General features: G+C 40.3%; 3 protein-coding genes across 4 annotated transcripts in view; 1 reads left to right on the top strand and 2 right to left on the bottom strand.

Moving 5' to 3' along the window:
- Positions 1–238: 238 nt before the first annotated feature.
- fut11 (fucosyltransferase 11 (alpha (1,3) fucosyltransferase)) lies at positions 239–4,032 on the top strand. The gene is made up of 5 exons (XM_010774667.1): positions 239–423; positions 701–1,039; positions 1,178–1,558; positions 2,485–3,107; positions 3,274–4,032. Exons 2-5 carry the CDS (start codon positions 701–703, stop codon positions 3,422–3,424), a joined length of 1,494 nt encoding a protein of 497 aa, XP_010772969.1. The 5' UTR covers positions 239–423; the 3' UTR covers positions 3,425–4,032.
- Positions 4,033–4,661: 629 nt separating this feature from the next.
- znf185 (zinc finger protein 185 with LIM domain) lies at positions 4,662–18,571 on the bottom strand. Of its 2 annotated transcripts, XM_010774650.1 has the most exons (36): positions 18,434–18,571; positions 17,491–17,554; positions 17,073–17,187; positions 16,873–16,980; positions 16,763–16,789; positions 16,579–16,635; positions 16,440–16,493; positions 16,283–16,354; positions 16,106–16,186; positions 15,868–15,930; positions 15,008–15,130; positions 14,510–14,926; positions 13,756–13,821; positions 13,564–13,635; positions 13,241–13,315; positions 12,940–13,014; positions 12,199–12,279; positions 11,786–11,845; positions 11,590–11,646; positions 11,311–11,370; positions 10,797–10,847; positions 10,645–10,689; positions 10,391–10,438; positions 10,059–10,112; positions 9,881–9,928; positions 9,217–9,273; positions 8,979–9,050; positions 8,790–8,852; positions 8,375–8,497; positions 8,063–8,107; positions 7,739–7,774; positions 6,963–7,034; positions 6,788–6,862; positions 6,541–6,597; positions 5,799–5,904; positions 4,662–5,245 (listed from the first exon to the last, which is right to left on the bottom strand). In XM_010774650.1, exons 2-36 carry the CDS (start codon positions 17,498–17,500, stop codon positions 5,144–5,146), a joined length of 2,727 nt encoding a protein of 908 aa, XP_010772952.1. In that variant the 5' UTR covers positions 17,501–17,554; positions 18,434–18,571; the 3' UTR covers positions 4,662–5,143. The 2 variants fall into 2 exon arrangements, with proteins under 2 accessions (XP_010772952.1, XP_010772960.1); XM_010774658.1 differs by lacking the exon at positions 15,868–15,930.
- Positions 18,572–21,569: 2,998 nt separating this feature from the next.
- Positions 21,570–25,879, bottom strand: part of nsdhl (NAD(P) dependent 3-beta-hydroxysteroid dehydrogenase NSDHL) — a 6,752-nt gene continuing 2,442 nt past the window's right edge. Inside the window, exons 3-7 of the mRNA XM_010774640.1 lie at positions 24,747–24,893; positions 24,500–24,628; positions 23,835–23,977; positions 22,899–23,001; positions 21,570–22,316 (exon numbers count right to left, since the gene is read on the bottom strand). Of these exons, the coding sequence (XP_010772942.1) occupies positions 21,984–22,316; positions 22,899–23,001; positions 23,835–23,977; positions 24,500–24,628; positions 24,747–24,893 (855 nt within the window). The 3' untranslated portion in view covers positions 21,570–21,983. The remainder of the gene's footprint in view (positions 22,317–22,898; positions 23,002–23,834; positions 23,978–24,499; positions 24,629–24,746; positions 24,894–25,879) is intronic.

The raw sequence follows: 25,879 nt of genomic DNA, 5'->3' as shown, positions 1-25,879 counted from the left end.
GACACGAGACTAATTTATTTTTTGTTTCTGTATTAAGTGGCCTATCATGTCTTTACGTTACTTTTATTTTATGTAAACACCTTAAAGGTTCCTCATTGTGTTCTGGTGTTTTTGCAATATTTTGCGACCAAATAAATGTAACTTTGAATTAGTCCTGAACATTGTCATCATACTCTCCGGAGCTGTAGGAGGCGGAGTGCAGACGTGAGTGGTTTACGAACCACAGAAGAAGAAAAGAAGCAGCGTAGAAGAAGACTGAGGCTGTTTTTATTATTCCATCTGTACCGTTGGCTGTGTGTTGTTAGCAGACTGCACTTTGTAATCACCGCTTTTTATAACAAATGTATTCAAAGAGTAGCTGTATGTGTTGCGTTTGAAGAATCAACTAAAACGCACCTTGATGCGTTCTTTGCAGTGTTAAAGGTAGGAAACTGGAAATGTTGGGATATTGGTGCATGCTCGGGAAACATTGACACGTATGATGGAAATGTTGAAGTAAACTGCTTATGTTTGTTCAACAAAGTTTGCATCCCTTTAACTTTAATCTGGGCTATAAGAACCAACATATTTTTATTTGCAAGATTTAGAAAACACGACTTGTTTGAATAAGAAAGTTCATTGAGTTTTAATGGTGACCTACTTCCGACTAATGCAAAAGTCTCTAAAATGTATTTTCTGTTCTTCTCGACTTTTTTTTTAGATGACGGGTAGGGGCAGGATGGTGCCCTGTGCTTGTCTGGGGCTGTTTGGTGTCCTGTGTTGGGTCTGGGTCTCCTTTGCATCCTTTCCAGATGATCAACTCCCCCTGGAGGCTTTGGATGCAGTGGACCGAGCAGCCTTTCAACCCCAGAGTGCTCTGTCAGAGATGGAGTTCTCCTCTATTTCTTCATACAGAGGACCTGGCAACAGAGACCGCCGCATCAACAAGGAGCTGCCCATTCTCCTCTGGTGGAGTGGAGGACTGTTCCCACATTTCCCTGGTGACTCTGAACGCATCGACTGTGCCACATCCTCCTGCCTGGTCACAAGCAACCGCAAGGTACCAGAGATATTTAACCTCATTAATGAGCATTTGACGGAAACTCCTGGCTTAGACATACAGATGATGCATGCTCACATTAATAAAATTTACCATCTGAAGTTGCTCTGCCAGTAATCTTGAGTTTGATCTTGAAAGGTCCAGATGTACAAGCGGACTGCATCCATCATCTTTTATGGGACAGACTTCCGGGCATATGAGGCGCCACTCCCTCGTCTCCGCCACCAGACCTGGGCACTGTTCCACGAAGAGTCCCCCATGAATAACTACTTCCTCTCCCATGGACCGGGAATCAGGCTGTTCAACTACACTGCCACGTTTCGCAGGGAGTCGGATTATCCTCTGACCCTGCAGTGGCTGCCCTCTCTGGATTACCTGCTGCAGCCTGTGGCCGTGCCCCTGGGGGAGAAGAACCGTCTGAGGAGGGGGGGGCTGGCTCCTGTGCTCTACATGCAGTCCCACTGCGACGTACCCTCGGACAGAAACAGATATGTCCAGGAGCTCATGAAGTATATCCAGGTACAGCACAGATACAGAGATGATTTTCACAAAGATAAGATAAGCCTTTGTTGATACCCTCAGGGGAAAATCAGGTGTTGAAGCAGCACAAGAGAGGTTCAGTAAAATAAAATAACAACAAAAATAGCTTAATACAACTTGTAAAGGAGTACAAAAGACTAAGGTTCAAAGTCATTTACGAGGTTAAAGTGACATGTTTTGATCAGTAGCAGCAGGTCTAGTAAATGTAACAACATAACATAACAATAAAATATATACTAGATATGTATTTGACCTTTGGTGTCTGTAATGATATAGCAACATAATATATTCTATATGATGTGGTAAGATGACAGTATAATATGTTTGCATACTATAGCATGATATAACACAGTTTAGTTTGTTTTTTGTCCTTTTTTAAGATAAAAAAAAAAACAGAATGGTAGTAAAATGTAATTTGTTGATGTTATATTTACTAATCCCCTGACATTTTGCTGTCAAAGATAACAACAACAACAATGTCAGGACACATTTCTGGTTGAGGGTAAACACCATTTCCAGTCATTTCCTCCAATTTCCACCCTAATATTCATTCTTTACAATAAATATCACTTGGATCCCATGCAATAAAATAATCTGCAGCTTGGCATCTTTCTTGCTTCCACTTGAACTTACTTGTGCGGAAAAGGTCAAGAGGTCAAATATAATTAATGCTAAAGCAGTAAACTGTAGAAACGCTTTTGTAAAGGCTTTGTAAATATAGCCCTCAGTGCAAGTTTTGAGATATCCCATCAGGGGATAAAATGTTGGAGTTTAATTAGAAACGTCTAATCAGGCTTTCATGAAAAACTTAGACCATTAAAAGTGTGACTACGTCTCATTTATAATCTAACGTTTCCTGAATGCCCCATCTCTCTCCTTTGACTCATTATTTAACCTCTCTGCAGGTGGACTCTTACGGGAAATGTCTGAACAACAAACCTCTACCTGAAAATCTCGAGGACACAGCCACAGCGACCGGGGAAGAATCCAGCTTTATGAATTTTGTTGCCCGCTACAAGTTCCACCTGGCGCTGGAGAACGGCCTGTGTCCGGACTACATGACGGAGAAGCTGTGGCGGCCCCTGCACCAGGGCTGCGTGCCCGTCTACCGGGGCTCCTCCTCTGTGGCCGACTGGATGCCCAACGACCACTCTGCCATCATCATAGATCACTTCCCCTCTCCCAAAAGTCTCGCTGAGTTCCTCAAACGTCTTGACGAGAACGATGATGAATATGCAAGATATTTAGAATTCAAGAAGCCCAGCCGCATTACTAACACTCGTTTGTTAGAGGCGCTGGAGACTCGCGAGTGGGGGGTTAATGACATGAGTAAACCCAACTACCTGAATGGATTTGAATGTTACGTGTGTGACCAGGAGAATGCACGACTGGCGGCAGAACGCACATATAGGAAAGCCCCCAACAAGAACCAACCTCCGAAGCCTAAAATGGCAAACAACTCTCACATGGGGTGCCCCCTGCCCGGCCCGGGGTACGGACATGTCACAGACTTACCTGAAGATGATGGGTGAGTTAGTGTTACATTATTCTCTGTGCCAGGTGTGAAATCCTTCTACCTTCTCTACTTTAATGTGTATAACAATGTCCCGAAGGTAGAGACATCAGTCCAATTTAACGGTCTAATTAAAATAACCTCTTTGATGAGCCTAATCTGCTTTTGTATCTGTCTGCAGATGGTTGCAAATATGGCCTCAGGATTACTGGCAGAGCCTGGACCAAGCAGAGGGGCTGGAGTCTCTGATAAGACATAACGAGTCCGACCCTTCGCTGCTGTGGAAGCACATCCAAAACATGGCTGTGAGCAGAGCCAGAGGAAAACACTGACACAGGCCTTACAGAGGATGGAGCACGTCCAGAATTGCAGAGGTGTCCTATATTATGCCTCCCCTTTGTTTAAACAAGGGAATAAACCAGAAATGACTAATGTTTTTTCACCTGAGCCAAAACCACTTTATCCTTATTAGACATTTGGTGCTACTGTAACAGATTTGGATATCGTGTTCAGCTGACATGAGTCGTTTGTCCTTAGTTTGTCCCTAGTTCAGTAATGGGAAAATAATATTTTAGAGTTCTGTTTGCCAATATTTTTAAGTTGTTTGATTGCTAGAACTGAGGTGCCATCATTGCCTGTACTCTGCCTTGCATTGTTAACATTAACTGGAGGCAGATTTTCATTGGGCTGCGGCAGAGCCAGGGGACGGTGCTCTGCTTAACTGTGTGGAGAACATTAAGGCTGTAGCCAATGAAGTGCATTAGCTTCTTTGTATTTCCTCAGCAGGTAGCTGATGGTTATGAGCTAAAGTTACATTAATGTACAAAACTATTTTAAATGACTATGCAAGTAAAAATATTCACTAAGGAGTGAAGAAAGGCACATGTAAAGGTTAACTCCCATATGGAAAATCCCCACTGGGTCAGGATCAGCTAATGCATTTCTGTGTACTCTATAATATATTGTAGTACATGTTTTCTGTTACATAATGCTAAGATAATGTTTGTGTGCAATACTTTTCTAATCATGCATTTTCTAAACATGTTACTGCTTGTGAATCCATGACAGTCCATCTGCCTGCATTCTGGCTGTGTTTGAAGTTGCATACCATTCATACCAAGTATGACGTTAAGGTAAAATTGTGCTCCAATTGCATAGTATGTGCATTTTGCATGCACTAAGCACACATTATAGAGAATGCAACATGAGCTATACAAGATTTAACTGCTTTGAAAAGTATTGCTTTCGAAAAATGAGGAGCTTATGTTTATAATGTACTGACAAAAACAAACACTAAGATACTCAGTGTTTTGTTTATTCTCCTAAAAACAATACTGGAACATATTGAATTGACTGGAACAGCGAATGTGGAATTAGAATTGTGGTAAACGATTTTCATTTCATGGAAGCCTAACCTGGTAATGTGATACAAAAGGCTTCATCCTCTGTCATTGTGAACAGTCTGCTGGTAATGGCAAACGGAGTAGTTAGTAATTAGCAGGGAGTATGCAGTGCTCTGGTATGCAATTTGGAGCACAGCCGTTCTCGCAACACATATATATACCAAGATAATACAAATCATTTTATTTTTTTAACAAAGCATCATACATGTGAATACACTATTTTGTATTAAGAAGAGCAAAAGGAGTAAACATTTTTGTAATAAAGTCATTTTCTACTGTTGCAAAATAATAATATTGTTCCCCACTTGCCAGTATTAGTCTGTTCACAGTTATATGGAGCACACCATGTTGTACAGACATATCCTTCATAGTTTACTGAGGCAGATACAGCTTTCACCACCAGAACAAAAGAAAACACAAGCTTGAATGAATTTCTTTGAGAAATTAGAAATTGTACCTAGTGTAAGAAAAAACATTCAGTAGTCATAAAGTTAAGTTCGCTATAACTGTCTTTTTGATCATCCTGAACCACATCCTTTCTGAGTTCAAACCGAACACAGTGAAAACTTTGTGAAAGACCAGTTCTCACTTTATATGCAAATGGACATGAAGGGACGGGGATAAGAGGCTGCTGAAGAGCTTCTATAATCAGTCCAAAGCTTTGCTGTAGCAGGCCTCGCAGTGGACTTTCCCTCCATGCAGGAACATGCTGTCGAGAAGGTCTCCCATATACTTATTGCACACACCGCACTGAAAAATAAGGAGAATGTTATAAGAAAATGCAATAACGAGAAAATACTGTGAAGAGCAGTGGTGTTATCCTTGTGACCGATATGTCTGCCACATATACGAAGCTACAGCTAGCAGCGGATTCGCATAGCTGAGCATAAAGACTGGAGAATGGGAAATTACTGCATCTGGAAATAGTTTTGTTCAAAGTTTTAAAAATGATATCTGCCTACTAGCATCTCTAAAACACACGTTGGATCTGATTTGTCTAATCTGTACAAAAACAGTCTAAAAGCGACAAATTGCTGTTTTACTGGGTTTTTGTGTCAGACTGTAGCTGAGATTGTTTTGTTTTTTTAACCATTAGAGATTCCAGTATTTACGCTGAGCCAAGCTATAAATGGCATATTTACCATTTCCTACAGATAATCTTGCCATTCAACAAATTAACACAATTAACCAAATATATTTTGAATGGGAACAAAGTCTACCTTCCTTAAAGTCCTTCCCTTGAAGAACTTTTTATTTTATTCAATAAATACTGAAAATGTGTCTGAGCAGACAGATGAACTACCTTGAAGCAGTGGGGGTGGCAGTTGATGTTGAGGTGATCGATGGTGATCTTGCCATCACTTCCCACCACTTCTCCACAGAAGGTGCAGGCAGATGACAGCGAGCCACTTGGGAGACACAGCAATTAAGACTAGTTAGTTTGGCCACTGAATCAAGCAGCTGCAGCTCTGGCTGGTTAAATAACCTGTGACCCTGCAAGGGAACTTAATAAGTGTAAATAATCCTTTGATGTCCCCGCTTAGCCTCCTAATGAGCAGGCTTGGTGGAATTTCTGCCCTACTGCTTACAGATATCTAGTTTCTTCAGAACTGGAAATAACAAGGCAGAGGGAGAAGGGCTTAGGCTTATAGCTGGTTTAAAACAGGTTTAGGTTAATTGTGTTTTTACCAGGGGTCAGTGGAAGGGCTTCTTTAGAGAAACTGACAGAACTTGATGTCAAAACAATCTGATCTTACCAACTAAAGAAACAAGAGCAACTACAAAAAGAAAACCCCTATGAGTGCTCGCTGCTGAGAATTGGCAGTTGTTACTGATGAAATAGCTTGAGTTAAATTCAAAGAAGAAATAACAATACAATTATTGAAAGTATACAAATTGGCAGTTGCAATGCAGATATGGAAAGTAGGTCAATTGAAAATAGAAATGCAGTTTCAGTTGAATATAATCACCAAATTTAATAACAGTCTCAATGTAAATGTGGGTCGTTAAGTTTGTATTATTTAAATGTTTATTAGTGTTATTACCTGGGGGGGCTGCTGTAAGAGTAACTGGTGGAACTTGATGTGTAATAATCTGACCCACTATGGAGAAAAAAAGCTATGAGTAAATCATCAGAACAGCATTACAATATAGGATGTCACATCATAAAATACAAATATCATCACAATATCATTAATTATTTAGGCTAGGATAATCGTAACAAACATCTCCATATTATTGCATGCTAAATGATGTAACAATTTGGTTGTTTAAATGAAGTATTGGTCCTACGTGTCGGTGTTGTCTCTGGCATTATGCATGGACATCTCTGTTGCGTTGACATACTCCTTCACGTACACAATGCCCCTGGGGAAGAGGCAGATAAAGAACAGGGTGAGTTAATATGCATAGTTAAAATATTAGCTGTCACTTTAATTTAGATGTCTAGTTTGTAAAAAACACTCACTTTTTGGCCTCGGGTTCCGGTGTTTGGACGCGAAGGTCTTCTTCCATTACGGTCTTGGAATAGGTTTCACAACTGGAGACAGAGTGCAGCAGCATTAGCCTCATCTTTTACTCACTCGCGATGGCAGTGTGATGGCTCATACAGGAGGACTATACATCTGTCAAATGTAACTCAGGAGGTAATCATTTCCTGCCATCGCTTGTTAATGGCAGGCTGTTAAACGGGCTGTGATTTGACAAAAGGACATCTCTAATACACATCATTAATCTGACATCTGGAGACTGATAATTAGAGGGAGGGAAATGAGGGCAAATTGAAAGACAATGGGAGAGCAGATCTTGTCATTTAACTTCAGTAATAGTCATGAGTTTAATCAGAATTCTGTCTAACCAGCGGGAGTTGCAGGTAACTTTAGATCTGTACTGCAATATTAAGATAGCATACAGCTGCGTTCCCACGGGGTTTGGCCTAAATCTCTCACCCTCTAACAAAGACATCTGTTTCACAAACACAGAGAAAGAAGCCGATCTGGTATTTGAAACTAGATGATGTAACAGAAGATGATTTGATTTTAAAAACGTTTCCTTAAATGCCACACTTATTCTATAAGAATATTTCGGTGCAGTAACACACCAGTGCTTAAGCCGGAAAGCTCCAGATGAAGTAGAGTTTCTTAGCAAATGTGAGAAAACCAACAGACCAAATAGTAGAAAATAACATTCTGTAGAAAGTACTTTTGCATTATGCTGCGTCTGACATTAAGATCATAAACTTACCGATCCATAACGGTCTCCTGTTCGCTGTGTGTCTCCCTGGAAAGTAAAGAAAACTATATTAGACTTTGAGTGTAGGCTGTAGCAGTCAATAAGATGGACTCTATCCAGTGAAGAATTATGTTTCTTTTGAAGTGAATGAGGCTGATCTTTCGGACTCACTGCTCCAGATGGCTGTGGATTTATTGACAAGGTGTGGTTTCTTTTCTATTGTGCTGCAGCACTGCCTCATTCTGAGCCCTCCTCCCCATGCATTGTAACTGTGATCATCACCTACATTAAGCTTTTCTCCATAGTTTTTTTATCATAAGAGGTAACGTTTCAAACCTGATAGTGGTGATGGTGGTTGTGACCGTCTCTGTCTGTGTATGGCTGCAAAACAAGAGGACATTTCCTGCATTATAAAAAAAAGTCTGGCAGAACAGCAGAAAAAATGACGGTGATAAAGTCAAATAACAGGTCGAGAAGGAGTTGATTATTCTCAGACTAAGCCGCTGTGGAAGTTTCTACTTCTGTTTAGCTTGCTTTCAATTAAATGGTTGACAGGCCCTGCATTTTAAGATGCTATAATGACATCCTGCGGAAATTGTGAAAGTAAAGTGCTTTAATATGCATTTAATGAGCCCAGCCAACCTATACCTCTCATCCCCCTCCTCCTCCTCCTCCTCCTCCTCCTCCTCTTCATCATCATCCCTTTCTGTAGTGGTAGTATAGATAGTGGGTGAGGTCCACCTGTCCCAAGGGGAGTCATTCTCTTTGGACCTGGAGCACAAACAAAGGCATTGTAGCATGAGAAGATGACACATTCACACTCTTTATATTGTTAAAAAACAACAGCAACACAAAAGGCTAGGAGGGATCTGTTTACAGCAGTTGTGAGGCGGGATGAAACAAATATATATCTGACCTATTTTCATCAGCACCAGTGCACAATGTTTTCCGGCTCAATGCGTAGATGCTGCAAGAGCCTACTTACTTCACCGTTGTGAAAGGGAAAGAGGTTACGGGGATAAAAGGAGCAGACACGGGGCTTTTAATAAAAAGGATGACTTACTTTCTCTCAAACTTGACCAGCGTCTCTTGATCTACGGTTTGGCCTCCTGGCACAGCTTCTTGGCTGAGAGGGGACATACATTGAAAGGCTTTTAGCGCGTAATGGACATGGATGGGAGCATGTAGATGAATGAAACATAGTGGACCCCATTGTGTGGAAGTGTAAGAGTAAATCAAAGTGTGTCATCACCTCTCTTCCGTGTTAGCCTGCTGAGGTGTGTTGGTTTCCCATGTGCGTGCCCATGACCGATGAGAGCTCAGACTGCAGAGAGAGAGAATCGATGTAGACGTTTTGACAGGTGAAGCATATTATACGGTAATGTGTGCTCTTCGAGAGAATAATTTCTGCATGTCCACAGCCTTTCTTTCCCCTGAATGTCTCACTCATACATTCATAACACAATTATGCACTAAACTCTGTTTAATACCTTGTGCTGTCAGTGCTGATAGGGATGACGTTTTCTGCAAGGGATTCCAACGCATTACTGTCAAACACACGCACACACAAAAAGGGGGAGAAAACATTAAAAGAAAACATTAACATTTCATGAAGGGAGCCCAGAATTGTTTTGTATTAATGTATATATTTTTTAAATCACACAATTATATAATACAGAGTGACACAGAAAACATTAGGATAAAAATAAATCTGAATTTCAGAAAAATGGGGTGCCCTGGGGGATTAAAGCACTGACTATGAACCGCAATGTCCCCGGAGCCCAGCTGGGGAGCCCCCTTCCCCCCATGTTGCAAAATGACAGAATGCCAGGGGCCATAAATCAAATATATAATAATAATTCATACTGGTACTTTTATTTAAATGTGAATAAACAACCTGTATTTGTCTGTCTTATGTTTTTTTAATGCACACTGGCAACATATTTAAATTAAAGTGCAAAGTAAACACAGAAATAAATTCCCACTGAAATACAGTTTTCTTTATTTGAGTATAGCTGCTATACTGTCAGCTCTCTAATGAAGGGTTACATACCAAAAAATCTTTCAATAAGAAACTACGGGTGCACATGATTGTAACAAAAATAAGTTATTTGAAAAAAGTCACTTGGTTTGTTTTGGATGAGTGCAACTTACTTGGTTTTTGGACTTTGATCATTGTTCTCTATTGGACTGTGAAGCACACTGAAGGAATACAAACAATAGTGTATCAATAAGGTGCAGCCTCAGTACGTATGTGTCCGATATTATTTTTTAACATAGTGCATGCACTTTAACACAGACATCTTAAAGCACATGGTGGTAAATAAACTACCTTGAATTGGTGACTGTGGTCGATGAGCTCCATGGATCTGCGTTTTCCTCTTGGCTGCATGGAGGCAACAATGAATTGTAAGAAGGGTGGTGGTAAGGAAGATTGGCATCATGGGTAGGTAAGTGTGTTCATTTATCAAACAAAAATACCAAACAATTATTCTGTCTTTTTAAATAATAGTAATTTGAATACATAAGTTGAATACTACTTTCTGACTTGATGAATCATAATTGTATAAACAAGTTGATAATGAACATAACTATTAGGTGTATCCCCACTTGACCTAAGAGTGAGCTTGATCATAGAGAACATTCTGGATTAGTTTAACTTACCTAGTCTCTGGACTTGGATCTTTGTTTTCCATTGAGGTGAAAGACACACTGAAGGAAGAAAATGAGAAATAATACGACATCAGTGTATGAATAATCTGGAGTCACTATCTGATACGCTAGCTTCTGATGATGAATCATTTTTGCAATAACCGATAAAGTGAAGCCGTTGTAGTTGCAATGATAATATGTGGTAACGTGATAGTTTCAGTGCTATAAACAGCGGTTTCAATATATTTGCATTATCATTCCAGTACCTGTTGATGGAAAAATCAGAGAGAGGCTGGAGCAGGTCAGATGAGCTGCAATAGAGAAAAGTGGCTCATAATCAGAATCTGCTGCATTATGCATGTCGAGATGCTATCAGGCTGGCTGGAAAACAGTCACAGCTCCAAACCAATATGATTACCTGTTAGAGAATGTGGTCCCTATCGGATATGGATCAAACGGATCAGCCGAGCTGAAAAACAATTTCACACTGATTTCACTCTCAATTGTAAGCATGGCCCATCTTGTGTCGGAGGAATTCTGATCACATTGACTCATAATGGAAAGATTTAATGCAGTTTGAATGGTAAACAGAAACACAGAGGAGCCCAGGGCCAAACTCAATCAAAGTCAGAATCGGGATGTCTTTGACAAATGTAACAAAGATTCTGTAGTTGAATGGCGTAATCAGAGTATGTCAGGGTTTTTTCACCTAATATTAACCCTGATTATATTCTCTGTAAATAACCTCAAACTAAAAAGATTATGAATCTGCTTTTAGAAGAATCAATTATTTGTATCAACTCATGTGCCTTATTAACCAGGGAAAGAATCGATTCTACAAATAAATGCACTCTTTAAATCAACATTTGTTTTAATTGTCAAAGGAATAGAAATGTTTAAACACATATTGTTGCATTCAATCAATACACTACCTTGATTCGGTGACTGTGGTGGTAGAATGTGAGCTCCATGGATTAGCACTGTCCTCTTGGCTGCATGGAGGCGAGACAGAGTAAGGAGGATGGTACGGATGAATGGCATGATGGGAAGGGAAAGGAGGGCAAGCAAAGGTAAGTTTGGTTCTTCGCATACACTATTTACATTGCCAGTCCATTAGAAAAGCCTGAAACCCACTGAACTATTTAACAAGCATGAAAAGCATCTGAATATAGCAGAGAACAGACGTGCTTTTTCTTTGTGCGTCTTCTTACCTTTTGTCGGAGATGATCACAGTTTTGGTGGTTACAGTGACAGTCTCTGTGGTGCTGCTGGGCAGAGACACAACATAGATGCAGGCAGAGTTAGTTTAATCATTACGAGACATATCAGGAAATAATGCATCTCATAGCAGGAGCAGCTCTGAAAAGATAGATAATTGTTTAAGAGCAGACTGTCATCTCCCTCTACCTTTGTGTTACTTTTGGTGTCTCGTCTGTCTGTTTCTCCTCCTCTCGCTGCATGCTTAGGCTGGCGGAGACAAAAACAAAGCCGCAATACTAATCAGTACAGAACATTCTCTTCTATTTCCAGTCGCACAACACAGATAAGACGTGTCTTTCTCTTTCAAAGTATTCCTCAGTCGCTTCAGGAATCTGCTACTTTGTTTTCTATCTTACAGAGCAGGGGGTTAATATAGAACGCTGGATGTGGAGGAGCCATGATTTATGAATCAAACTTCAGGCCGGTGGGGTTTATTAAAAAAAGTTACACCTCATGGAGCTGGGATGCTTGGCCCCTTCATCTGCAGTGATAAGAATGAATGGTTTGCAATGAGGGAGGGATGCAGAGCAGAGGCCATCACAAGTCTGTCTCTTTCTCACCTGCGTTCGACTGTGTTGATTGGAATGACATCATCAGCCAGCAGATCAAGGGAGCCACTGGTCTTCTCTGGGTTCGACTCACTGAAGAAATGAAACGCAAAAGTCAGATACAGACAGAGGTGGAAAGTACATTTAATCAAGTACTGTGATAAAGTACATATTTGACGTACAGTCCCCTTATGCTTCTTTATACTTCTTTTGCTCCATCTCATTTTGCACCCAAACGTTGTGCTTTTTGCTCTTTGAGATTTTTGACAGCTAATGACAAGCTGATTTGCATTACCAAATGTAAATCAGCTAATAATGTATGATACATCATTATAGATTAAGCTACCCAGAACTTAGCATATAAAGTAATTAAAACAAACCCCAATGTTACCAACATAAAGTAATGAACCCATTAATGCATGAATAATTGTAATCCAATAATTTAATATATGTGATTCTAAAACTGCCAATATTGCATAATGAATATTTTTACTTTTGTCACATTAAGTTTATTTTGATGAAAATACTTTTGTACTTTACTTCAGTAACATTTTTTTGTTTTACAGAGTATGCTACTGTTACTTGAGCGCACAAGCCCCCTGGAAACTGTACTCTATGTACTAGGTAAGTTAAGGTAATGCCACTTGCTGCTACAAACAAGAGAGCTGTTGGTTTTCTGCTAATGAAAGGATATTTTTGTTGTATAACTTGTTTATTTGGGGCTTGGCAGGAAAAGGAGCTCTCTTTCCACACCTGTCTAGTCCGCTCAGCAGATCCTGACTCCAGCGTCCTGGGCTGGGGGGAACCGGCTCTGCTGACTCCTCTGGACTGTGGAGGAGGAAGGATGAGAGGAAGAGGAAGTGGAGAAGGTGATGAACAAAGGGGGATTTATGATTCAGAGGAGATTTCAGAGCAAGAAGAGGCCAGTTAAGGTAGAGGAGAAGGAGGGGGAGGAGATTATTAAAAGTCCAACAGTGCCACCTTGTGGGAAATATTCAGAGAATTTCTAATGCAAGGAAGTGCACAACATTAAGAATCCAATTTTTTAACAAACCCATTAGTGAGAACCAGGAGATCGTCTGTCATGTGTATACAGTTGCTGAGCTCTGGAGCTGGCTCCTTATCATCACTGCAGACAAGAAGAGAAAACTAATATGAGAGACACGCTTGCACACAATCCCTAATTAGATTTATTAAGCACCACATTAAACAGGTCTAATTTGAGATACCCTCTTGTGTGAGGTAGTTTTAGGCACCTAAAACGGGTACGTGATTTGTTTTGTATTTACTTTGAGTGAACACAGTGGCAGTTAGCCATTATTCTTTTTTTTGCCAACCCTGCTATGACATGAATGAGGAAGTTTTTGTTTTTTTTACCCGTCCTCTGCGGTGGGACTGTCCCCTGGGCCTTGTTCCTTCTCTGCCAGCACTCGCTCATCATCCTTAGAGCTGGAGAGAAAACAAACTCTTATTATCAGATGGTTGTTGAGGCTGCCTGTACTAACATGACAATATTTATTTTTTTATCATTGGTTTCTGCTGATTTCATCTTTTTCTATGATCCATTACCTGGTTGAACTTGTGTCGAAAGAAATGAGAGTGTCGTACAAGGCTGTGAGCTTGTCAACACTGGAGCTGTGAGAATAGATGGAAAACAAACACAGGACATTCCTTTAGCATTCAATCACACACGGGAAAAAGAATGAGAACAAACATTCACAAAGAAAATCACATGACGGCTTTGCTTAAGAATTATGATATTCATTCATTCTATTATAGAAAATATCTGGGCAAACATAATGATGTTTGAGGCTCTTACTGATGTTAAAGCTATGCAGGAATGAAGATCCTGCACTGAAGTAAAAATAGCAAAGTATGACTAGAGTAGAAATACTGTATTACAAGAAAATGTCCCTTTTTCCGAACTTTACATAAGAAAAATACAGCAAGTGTGAGACATTGTTTTTATTTTAAGGATAAAAAATGCTAAAATATTAAGAGCTTAATGCACAAAAAAATATTTATGGTTATTCATACTGTTTTAGGTGGCCAAAAGGAGTCATTTTTATTTATAACGTGGAAAATAATTTATATTTAGGTCAACATTTAGTTGATATTTTGAAATAAAAGTAGTAAAAGCTGTGAAAATATCTATAGTGGAGAAAAAAGAACCCAATTTTGAAATGTAGCAGAGTTTGAATAAGCATGTGATAGTTACGACAGTACAAGTATACCTGCTGAGTTAAGATACTTATTTACTTCTCACTACTGATAATATTTTACACTACGTGGCAGCACTGGTTTTGGCAAGTTGGAGTGTTACCGTGGCTTTAGAGCTGGTGGTGTTCGATGTCTAGGTTCAGGTTCTGGTTCAGTCTTCACTTTGATCTCTGTTGCAGCAGACACTGGGACAGTATAAGCCGGGGAAGGGGGGGCTGAAGCAGGTGATATTTGGATTGGTGAGGCTGGGGTGAGTTTAACCAGAGGGATGTTTACTTTTCCAGAAACATCTGTCTTCTCAGGTTCTGGCTCTGCACAGACAGTTTGAACTAAATGTGGGAGGAGAATAGGGAGAGGAGTGTCCACCTTGGTACACCCTGGCTTCATGCCTTCAAATGGGCCTTTAACTATAACCAGAGGAGGGTCATCCTTCACAGGCTCTGGGGCGGCATCCTCCACCTTTGGTGCCACGGGCTCATTAACAGCAACATCAACAGCTGTTTTCACACTGGTGCCGCGTCTGTAAACCACACAAGTAATGGAATCAATTGAAGGAACAGAAAAAGCACTTGTTGCACTGGAAATAGAAACACAGACTTACAATTTCCATGGTTTGATCTCAGGCGCTGGGGCAACAGATGTGGCAGGAGCAACCGGGGAGGGGGCCGGAGTGCTGGCAGGTGCTGGAGACACCGCGCTCTCATCATCATCAGTAAGCTGTACCCTGCAGAGTTGGGAGCATGTGAGCACACTCATGAATGCATGTGGGGGGGGGTGTGTGCACACATAGAAACAGACAAACAGACTCACACACTAGACGAACAGGTTTGTTTTTTTATTTACCTATTAAAAGACACAAGAAATAGAGTCGCACACTAGATAGTGCTCTCATCTCTCATGAACATAACAGCGGCTACACTGGTAATGTCTCTGTGTGTGTGTGTGTGTGTGTGTGTGTGTGTGTGTGTGTGTGTGTGTGTGTGTGTGTGTGTGTGTGTGTGTGTGTGTGTGTGTGTGTGTGTGTGTGTGTGTGTGTGTGTGTGTGTGTGTGTGTGTGTGTGTGTGTGTGTGTGTGTGTGTGTGTGTCAATAAAGACATGTGGTCCAACCAAAGAAGCAGATTTCACTACTTTGCAAGGTTTGTATCTTCTGCTTGTCTGTGGACACATGTTGCTAATATAAAACAATTGTGAAGTCAAATCAAAACAAAGGAATTCAAAAATAGGTGTGGTCCAAGCAAGGGGGGTCGGAGAAGGGGGAATGGGAAGTTTATGCCCCTGGAGATTTTGCACTGCGGCTTGTGTAATCCCAGCAAGATGGTCTCTAATGAATAAATTACCAGAAGTGTTAATTCATCTAATTTATGTTCATGGGTGCATTACCTAGTATGCAGACTCTATTCTTTCCATCTTCTACATTTCCTTATTAATCATCTGGACGTGCATGCTTTTGAAGCCTTTACCTTCTAGCCACAAATGATGGACTGCTGTTGACCAATGAGATGTCAGGCGCCGTATCTGAAGACCTGAGGTTTTTCAACACACAGTTTCGATAAAAACCTCCGTAAATGCTCAACATGTATAATCAATGCAGGTGAAAGGCACAATGTATAAGCTTTTAAAACTTCCTTTGAAATGTAGGAGTTCCAGAAACAGGTTGAGTTTTAAGATTAGTAGGAGAGTGTCATAAACCATACATACTCAAATTTCTTAGCAGCAGAAAGCACATAAGAGCGTTGCCTGGCTGCAGATTGCCTCACTACGCTGCTGGCTGCCTCCGTCCTGCGAAATGAGTCATTATGATGTTAATGTAATCTCTCTTCCGGGACATGCTGGTTCAAATTGGATGGTGTTCTTTTTGCGTGAAGAGAGTCTTACCGTTTCTCCTGCTCCTCAGTGCTAAGTTGGTCCTCCTGGCTTTCTAGAGTGGGCCTCACGGTGTAGGGGGCTCTGAGGAACAGAAACACACCTCATAAAAATACATTCTCACTCAGCTGCCAACGGTGAACTGGGAATCTGATTTATGTGCGCTCACATTTTCTTGTAGCTCTCTGAAGGTTTTTTGGTGAATTGTGTTGTTGTTGTTCCACTGTTAGAAAAAACACATGTATATATTATCGTGGGACTGTAGTCACAAGATTAACTTTGCTTGTTCAAATGAGAGAAATTCTTACCTAACACCGTTTGTTGTTGAGGATGAAGGAGTCTTGTCTAGTTTAGTGAAAATGCCTCTGAAAGACAAGCAGAAATGTGAGTTAATAAAAGAAAATGATATTCATATACATTTGACACATCTCCTTTGAATGTAGGTATCCTAGTTTAAAACAGGTTGTCTGAATGTGCAAGTGCTTATCTTACCTCATCAGGTATCCTGAAGATGGTGCTCTAAATTCAAAACAGAGAGTCATTATCAGCACAATCATGTGTATGGGAGTGCTCTGAAGATAACATTAGAAACCTGTGTTTACCTTTCAGCATCAGGCTTTGTGGGTGGTGGCGTGGGTGTTGTTGGTGACGACACTGGACTGGTCTCAACCGGTGCTCCGTTTTCACGGCTGGCCCTTACTTCAGCTAACCTGTATTTGGTAAACAGGAACTTGGTTTTGGTCTATTCCAGTGACTGATAAATGGATCATTTGACAGAAACCTTCTTCAACAAGTGTCTCACCATGGTTTTGCCTTGTCATCTTCAGCCTGAGCCTCATTGCGGCGCTGCATCCAGCTGCCATCTCCCTTCAGCTTGGTGCGGACTTTGGTGGTTTGAAACACAGATTCTTTGTCCACTTGGGGGACACAAATAGACTATGTCAATTACCTTCACACAATCTAACATGTAAAACACACTGTGGTCTGCATCATAATGACATTTTAATTAATGTATACTTGATAGTGTGCCTGATATTAATTCACGCGCCATCACACACCACATAATCAACACCTTGTATTTTGCATTATTCAAGGAAATGTCAGAAGATCAGAATTTACAGAGTCATCCACCTGGCACAGAGATACGCCCTCGGATGCATTGTTTTGATTGGAGGAAACTCATCATCTTGCATTCAGGTCACATCAGTCAGCAAACTCACCTTTTGACATGCTTGTTCTAGAGGTTTCTCTTTTTGTCTTTGTTCTGTTATCTTCACAGGATACCTACAAAATATATTGGGGCAGAGATCATGATAAAAGAAGTTGCAGGAAATGTAAATGTTTATGACAGCCTAGTTTCAAAAAGTTGTTCCCACGCGATGTTCCCTACCAGAGCAATAACTCAGTAAAGCATTCCTGAGTCTCATCCTTTAGACATGTTGGTGATCCTGTCCTACCACTTTGCAAAGAAAATACTCATGTTGCCTGAATATGAATGGGCTCACACACAAATATAAATTAGGATCCTTTGTGTTTGGATTTAAAATATAACTCGCACTGAATGATTTGTGATTGGATAAATATTCTTCTCAATCATATCCAAATGAGTTCACCTCTCAGTTATTTACAGACAAACGTGAACGGCTCAGAGGGAAAACTACTTCCTATTGAAGCTAAAGACAAAGAGATAAACTACTAAGGGTACATTATCTTAAAATAGGTGCGGGTAGGAGCTTATGCAAAATTGAAGAGCCAAATTCAAAATGCAAATACAACCTGTTAAACTGATGGGGCTGTGAATGCACTCCTTCTAAAGCACGTCATCACAATATCTCTGGAGCATAATGTCTTCATAATTTGTGACTCAGTAGGCATATTTATTTAGCTTTAGCACGTCTGTCCACGCGGCATAAACGATTGATGTTGAACAAAAGCACTTAAGAAAATGAAGGAGCAGGATAGACAAGAAATCATGACATGGAAACACCCAGAAAAATGGCAGGGCAAACACAGTCAATCACCAGGTAACACTGAATAGTTTATGAAGCATGATTGATTCCTTTTAGATATCTATGTTCTTACATCTGCTGATCTGAAGCTCCTAAAACAGAATATACTTTAAATCATGTTGCAAATAAAACACCTAAAAGCCTGGGTACCTACCTTTTTTTAAGTTTATATCCAGCAGAGAAACGTCCACTCAGCTCGAGTCGAGTGTGTGTGACCAGTGTGTCCCTCCGAGTGTGAGCAGTCTCTCTCTGTCTGACAGGTGTCTCACAAACAGGTACGGGCGTGAGCATTAACAAGACCAGCCAGTCAAGGAAGGTAACTGTGGGGTGGAGACCTACCTGTGTGTTTGTGTATCCATGTGGGTGTGTGCAATAGAGGTTGCTAAGAACTCAATATTCTGAAATCTGCGATTACTTCATTGGAGACAGCAAGCACATACCTGTCGCACAGGTGGCAGACAATCATTTCTGCGAGGGAACACGTCAAAGGAAAGAAGGCGACAAGGTGCACATGGAAGACGAAAGGGAAAAGACTCAAGGCTAGATCTTCTGTGGGAACACTCCACTCATGCTCAGGGGATAGGAAAATCCAGGGAGCACAAACATCATTAAAATGAGATGACGAGCACACAAGTGAACCGAGATAATGAACAAACAGTGGCCCACACAACAATAAAGATATATAATTATAATTTAAAAAAATAGACTACAAGCCAAAGCCAATCTAATTTGTAATGTTTTGAATTAAACGTGTATATTTGAAATCAAAAAGTGAGTATTGTCATTAGTTTCTGTACTTATATATTTTTTTAAACCACAATCATGAAGATATACACCTTAATCAGAGTGTAGTAAAAGGCAAATGGAGCTTAGGTTAACATTATCTATGAGCCTACATATTGTTGGCAGATGAAAGCCTATGACAAGCAAGATGTATGTCTATATTTGTCTAAGTGAAAGGTAAGAAAAGTCCTGCAATTTTCCAACAATTTCTTTGACAAATTGAAACAAAAAGTACTTTTCATGTGACTACAATGCACCCTGTGAAAACACTACATGAGATCAGTCGACCAGGTTTCAGTACAAACAGCTATCTCACGCATACTGTGTATACATTTACAAAGTCTTTTCAAATCAGAGGAGGGTGTGAAAGATTTCGCAACATATCAGAGAACGGGAGGAGGAGGAAATTAGCAAGTCTGAGAGGCGAAGTTTCACTCTGCTGAGCACACTGCCGAGTGTAAACGCTTCATTCTATTATCTAACTGGATCCCTCTCCACTGAACGAGAAACCAGTCTGACGGCCTTGCCCGGTGACGCTGACTGCAGCAGTGAATCATTAAGGTGCTGCTGGCTCGGAATGAAAGAAGAATGCAAAGTATCTCAACTTAAACCCTAACCTTTCTGAAACCACACCAAGGCACGGAATGACAGAAATGCTTTTGCTCTCATTAACATGACAGAATGCTCTCATTAACATGACAGAATGACAGATGTAGTATGGAAATGGGAGAATTGAAACTAGCTTACAATGCATTTTCATTGCCTAACCCATTATTGTATTCAATGACAGTTGTTGAATAGTATTTTATGAATCCCCGTAACTCGAAGAAACACATGCCATCCTGATGATTTACAGTGTCTAATAGCACAGATGATACATCGTTAAAGAAATGGTACAGTGTTATATATGGAAATAGCGAGTATGGTCAAAAGTATGTGGACACCAACTATTATTCCAATACATAACAGTTATTGCTCATTCCTCCAGTCCATAATATCCATGAAGAGATCCATTTCTAATGCAATTCCAGAGTAAGAGAGAGTGTTTGTTCTGTGTAAAAATACTTAAGTTCAGCCAGTATGAGACCTCAGCAGCATGATGTTTTTATTTCCACTTCCAAAGTGTCAGTGTTTCGGGGCAGTGTTACCATGCTAAGCTATGATTGAAGCCCAGCTACACAAAGATAGAATATTGCACACATTTAGTTACCAATTTAAGATACCAATTGATTTATTAAATTTTTTCTATGTCAGCACTTTCAAATGCATTTTGAACTATCCCCCATGAATGGTTTCGGGATAACATTAGGAAACAATCTTTACCGAGCCAGTATGGGAAGGAGAAACAATTGCCGTCACCAATAACTCTTTAAATGTGCATATGGGTATTTATTGTTTTAGACTTATAAACTCTATACGGGGACTCCTAGGGGTACTGGAGGGGATTGCAGGTGGTATGTAGAAAGATTAGGGATTGCAATTTATTTTAAAATCTATTTCCATAAGTCTGGTGTCCTGCCCCCAGAACTATCAAAGCTTATGAAAGACAAGCAAGCTCAAGTGTGTCATTAAAAGCTCTAGTCTTAACAACAGACGTTGAAACTGCTAGAAGTGAGTATTTTTTTCACTGACATAAGTGTAAATGTCAAGTTTGAATTGCATTTCTATTAAGGATGAGTTGTAAAAAGGATTTTTATCTAAGGAGCAGTTGGGTTTAGTCTGATTACAGAGGGTTTAACATAAGAAAACATTTAGGCGAATCATAACAGATGTGAGGGGGTACTTATAGAATGACGACCAGGTCAAGGATTTTACGAGAAAAAACAATTTGGGAACCTCTGCTCTAAACTGTGGTTAGTAATATGAAGCTATGTAATACAGCCTCCATTCTTCTTTGAAGCATGTGGCATTGTGCATTTGGTGTTTCTTTGTAGAAACAAGAGAGGGTTAACGTGTTGCTACAAGCTACAGGCTTGTTACTGTAAAGCATCTCTGCATGCTGCTAATTAAAAGAAGAGGAAATGGAGGCTGTCAATTATTTTCAGACAAGTAGTATCAGGAGAACCATTTTTTAACGGCTCAAGACATTTGACATTAAAGGTGGGGTAGGTGAGTTTGAGAAACCGGCTCGAGATACACTTTGTTATATTCCATGGAATGCTCTTAACATCCTGATAGCAATGAATATCTTAAGTGCTTTGACGTTGAAACTGTCAAGATGAGTATATTTTGCCCCTGATCATTTAACATTTTAGATTTATCATCTGCAGCTCAGGTGTGAGAATATCTTGGGTTTAAGAACCGAGAGAGGGTTGACGTTGTTGTTACTCACAAATATGTTATGTTGCACCTTTTGTTTCTACACATCCTTACTTTTGAGAAACCCAGAATGGCAATATATTGCGTGTAATTTTTTAGAAGCCTGATTATTTTATTTACATTGGATATTTTAGTGCATTTTCTTCACGGTCCAATTCCAATGTCGGACAATTATTAAGATTTGAAAGTGAATTCCTCTTGAAAGGGTTTACTTGCATTATTATCATTATTTTATTATATTATTGTTACATTTCTGGCATAAAAATGTCTTCACATAACATTAACATCGATAATCGCAATGCTTATGCCAAAATATGAATGGTAATGTCTTCACAGTGAAAGATCAGTAGATTGATGTTGTCATATACAGGGGTTTTACTGTTTACTCAGTGCTTACAAACATTGCTAGACTGCAGTGTGTTGACCAAACATAGAACTGTTTGCTACCATCTGCTGGTGAAAAGTACATAGATTTCCTAAAGGCACACATAGTGAGGTTTCTTCTCTTATTCTAAATTGTCCAGTCAGGGTTACGTGATCACTGTGTTGTCAGCGAGTGTAACTGTACAGCCTTACATGTCTCAACAGTCTTCATTCTTCCATCAAGCCCCCTGTCTGAGGTGAGGGTAGCTCTGCACGGTGCGGGCTATCCCGTCCTTCAGACTGACCACCGGTTTGTAGCCCAGGTCCTGCTTGGCGCGCTCACAGTTGTAGTAGTGGTGGGTTCCAGCCAGAGCCACTCTCATGGGGGTGAAGGTGGGTTTAAAGGAGACCAGAGGGCGCAGGATGAGAGCCAGCAGCCAGAGGAGCAGGGCCAGGCCGTACACTAGAGCGTAGGGGAGGTGGTAGCGGGGGGCAGCGTACCCCAAACCCACCAACACATCAGACATGAAGTCCCAGAATTTAACGGGCTCGTCATTGGTGATGTGGTATGGCTGAAAGGGAAGCAGGGGATACAAGATGTTTTTAGCTTGACATTCAGTTTCAGTATTTTTTTTTATGTTTATCCGGTCATTGTGACTTTAGAAAAAGTTGATATGACGATAGGATAATGATAATAACAAGAATGATAATAATAATAATTATAAATACTATAACAATTATAATGACTGTTATCATAATTATCTTAGTACATTTGTTTTACTTGTTGTAATGTATATGTATAATATGTATAATGCATATGTTATGTTCACCCTGGAAATGCGTGTATGTGTATGTATGTATATGTGTATATATATATATATAGAATTTTGTTTATCGGTGTGAGTATTTAATTACGGAATTGTCTTTTATTTACTTTATCCTGCAACAGGAAGCTATGCTTTCTGCCCTCCCGCTTCTACTAGTTTTTTTATTTAGATGTATAAACTGTCTAAATTGTTGAAATAGTAGAATAAATGAAAAATAAAAAGCATATACACATTTCTATCCTGAAAAGGGAGTTGTGGGACTACCGACATAATATCTCTAGTAGATTAAATTAAATTGGCTCTGTGTTGGATTCTATTCTCACTCACTTTTCCACATATAGGAGAGTCCGGCCTCAGGCGCTCAGCAGCCAGAATGTGGCCATGAACTACGTTTTCCACAAAGGTGAAATCCACCAGATTTGTCCCATCCCTGCATAAAACAAAGAAGGAAAATGAATACAGAAGTATAATTAGCAATAATGGTAAAAAATAATAATGTAGGAGTTCAAACATTTAATCATTCAGCACACGGGTACTGCGGTCTAAGCTTCTGAGCCACTTTCATAACACTAATTTCACATTTCACAGTGATATTTGTCTGCATTTAAAGTGATGTGTCAAGTGTTTTTTGTTCAAAGGTATTAATTTACTAGGTTAAAAATACAGAAATATTGAAGTGGTTAAGAGGGGTATGTGCTGTATGTTTCCCCGTCGGTAACATGTACCCTTTGTTGGGTTTGACTCAACCTTAACTATAACAATTGGGAGGCCTGACCTGACTGGCACCTCAGCAACTTTATTCGAACCGCTACAGAGTTGATGTAAAAGTATATATAAGAGAAAATATATTTTCAGAATCCTATTTTTGTGAGAACATAATGATTGAACAGGTGTATCACCAAAATGTTTGCAGAACTAGCCACAGCCTTGGGAAACACGTGCTTGTTGTACTAGTTATGCCTTCGGGTGGTTGACGCATTAGTAGTTACCTACACTTCATGTCAGTATTGTAAGTTTATTTTTGACACTTATTTGGAGGAAGCCAAATTGAAACCCTAAATTTGAGTTCAGGTTTTGGAGAGAAATGTCTATCTACCATTTTTATTTATGAAATGCACTATTGACACATGAATCTTAAAAGGGACATTTTTCTTTTATAACTACTTGCAGTAATAAGTTATGAAATAAGAGCCTTTTATTTCCTTTCTATTAGTAGATTCAATTAGTTGGATTGGTAGCAATAATTGAACCACTACGACTTACCCAATGATGAACTTCATCTTGCCCCTGCGAGCTGCGTCCACGAGGATAGGAACCAGCTGAGGGTCCCGAGGGCCAAAGATGCCATGAGGCCGGATAGCAACTGTGAGGAGACCTTTCTCTTTGTCACAAGCCTCAAGGACAAGCTAAAACACCATGAAAGTAGAAAATATTCAACAATATTATTTTTGTTATCGATTTAAATGGACAGAAGTCTATCTCCGTTTTTTCAAAGTCCAAGGTCATATTTTACTTTGTAACTTTCAAATCTAAAATTATACAGTTTTATATGACATAAATCAGGGAAATGCAGGAAATCTACACATTGAGAGGTTGAAAACATTACTTTCTGCATTTTTCACTTAAAACACGATGAATCAAAAATATTTGGTAATTATATTTTATTGGCTAATTGTTGCAGCTCATATTAGTGTGAGGGATTGTCAAGGACATGGATCAGATAACGTCCAGGAGGAATTCCTGAAGAAATGGACCTACTAATGCTGAAGATGATATTCAGTTGTGGTATGATGGTAATACAATTAAAGTGTATAAAGGTGTGTGTATTGAGACAACATCACCAAATAGAATAGAAAGGATGAAACCCTCTTTAATGGTCACACATGCAGAGCACACAGCACACACAGTGAAAATACACACTCTCCTACCTTTTCCTGCTGAATCTTGGTCTCTGTGTAATAGTCGATGGGCTTCTTGGCGTATGGCAGATCCTCTCTCCCATTCTTAATATCTGTCCCTTCAAACACCACACTAGCACTGCTCGTCAGGACCAGTTTCTGAAAATACAAAAACGACTTCAATGGCATCTTACATTCTTGGAAAAATTCATCGTAGGCATGAAAAAAGATAAAAGCCCAGCCTTTTCTCCCCTGGCTGCCTCCACCTTTGCCTCACCTGTACTCCGGCCTCGATGCAGGCCTGGATGACGATGCGTGTGCCCTGAATGTTGACCCTCTCAAATAGCCCGCGGTCATCACTGGCAGGAGCTGGGGAGGCGCAGTGGAAGACCAGGGACACATCCTTCATAGCTGGCAGCAGAGCCTGGAGCAGAAAGGGACATTTCATAGCTTCTGACAAATGGTTCAGGTCAGAGATTTGTTTTAAGTCTTTTCAGGCAGTGGGCAAGTGTCAAGTGTTCATTGGGAAACTGCAGGTCAGCTGAAAATACAGGTCTCTAAAACCTTGAAGAAAAATGTTCAAAGACTTAAAAGGTCCCCTATTATACTGTTTTTCATCAATATATTATAGTTCTCAGTTATATAAAAAACATGTCTCTGAAGTGTTTGGCTCCAAATACCAAACAGCTTCTGATAAACCCCTCTGTTTCAGCCCTGTTTCAAAAGTGCGCTGATCTGTTACTTTAGATCACTGGTTCTCAACGGGGGCGGTACCGCCCCCCACGGGGCCTCGCCTGGCCTTCAAGCAACGATTAAAACTTGTTTGTCTCGGAGAACACACCTCGTCGGACCGGGATCGGTCGAGGAAGGGTACAACGGGATCGTCTGTAAATCGTTTGCATAATAAAAGTATTTGACTGGTGAATCGATAGCTTGACAATCACTCTTAAACAAGTATAGCTTTTTGATAGTATTTGAAATTGTTGTCACCGTGTCTAAATAATTTGTCAGCGCGGCTAGGGTTTTAGTATGTTGCTGAAGGCTAGGCGAGGGCCGACTGAAAAACATCCATGCAGGGGACAAGGTGTCAGGGTCTCGCGACGCGAGACTCGCGAGTGTGACCCACGAGAACCCGCCTTGTCTGCCTAACAGGCTCGCCTGACCTGGCAAGCTAAATGCTTGGGCATGGGCATTATGGTGACGACCTGTCCCTGACTGGTTAGCGTTCGTCTCAACACCCAAAGGATATCGTTGTTTTTCTACCGACTGTCGACGAAAACATGTCCTTTTCTGCGACACCGGTGCACAAAAGTACTGTTTTTCTGTAATACGGCGACTTTGGCGGGGGGTTCTTGTGGGAGTTGCGGGGGGAAGTTTTATATACGAAGGTCGCGGGGGGCTACAAGAACT

This window comes from Notothenia coriiceps, unplaced genomic scaffold (assembly GCF_000735185.1).
Source record: "Notothenia coriiceps isolate Sejong01 unplaced genomic scaffold, NC01 NC01_scaffold00000339, whole genome shotgun sequence".
In the NCBI taxonomy this organism is placed as follows: Eukaryota; Metazoa; Chordata; class Actinopteri; order Perciformes; family Nototheniidae; genus Notothenia; species Notothenia coriiceps.
The sequence above is the reverse complement of the archived record's forward strand: the minus strand, read 5'-3'. Positions and strand labels throughout refer to the sequence as shown.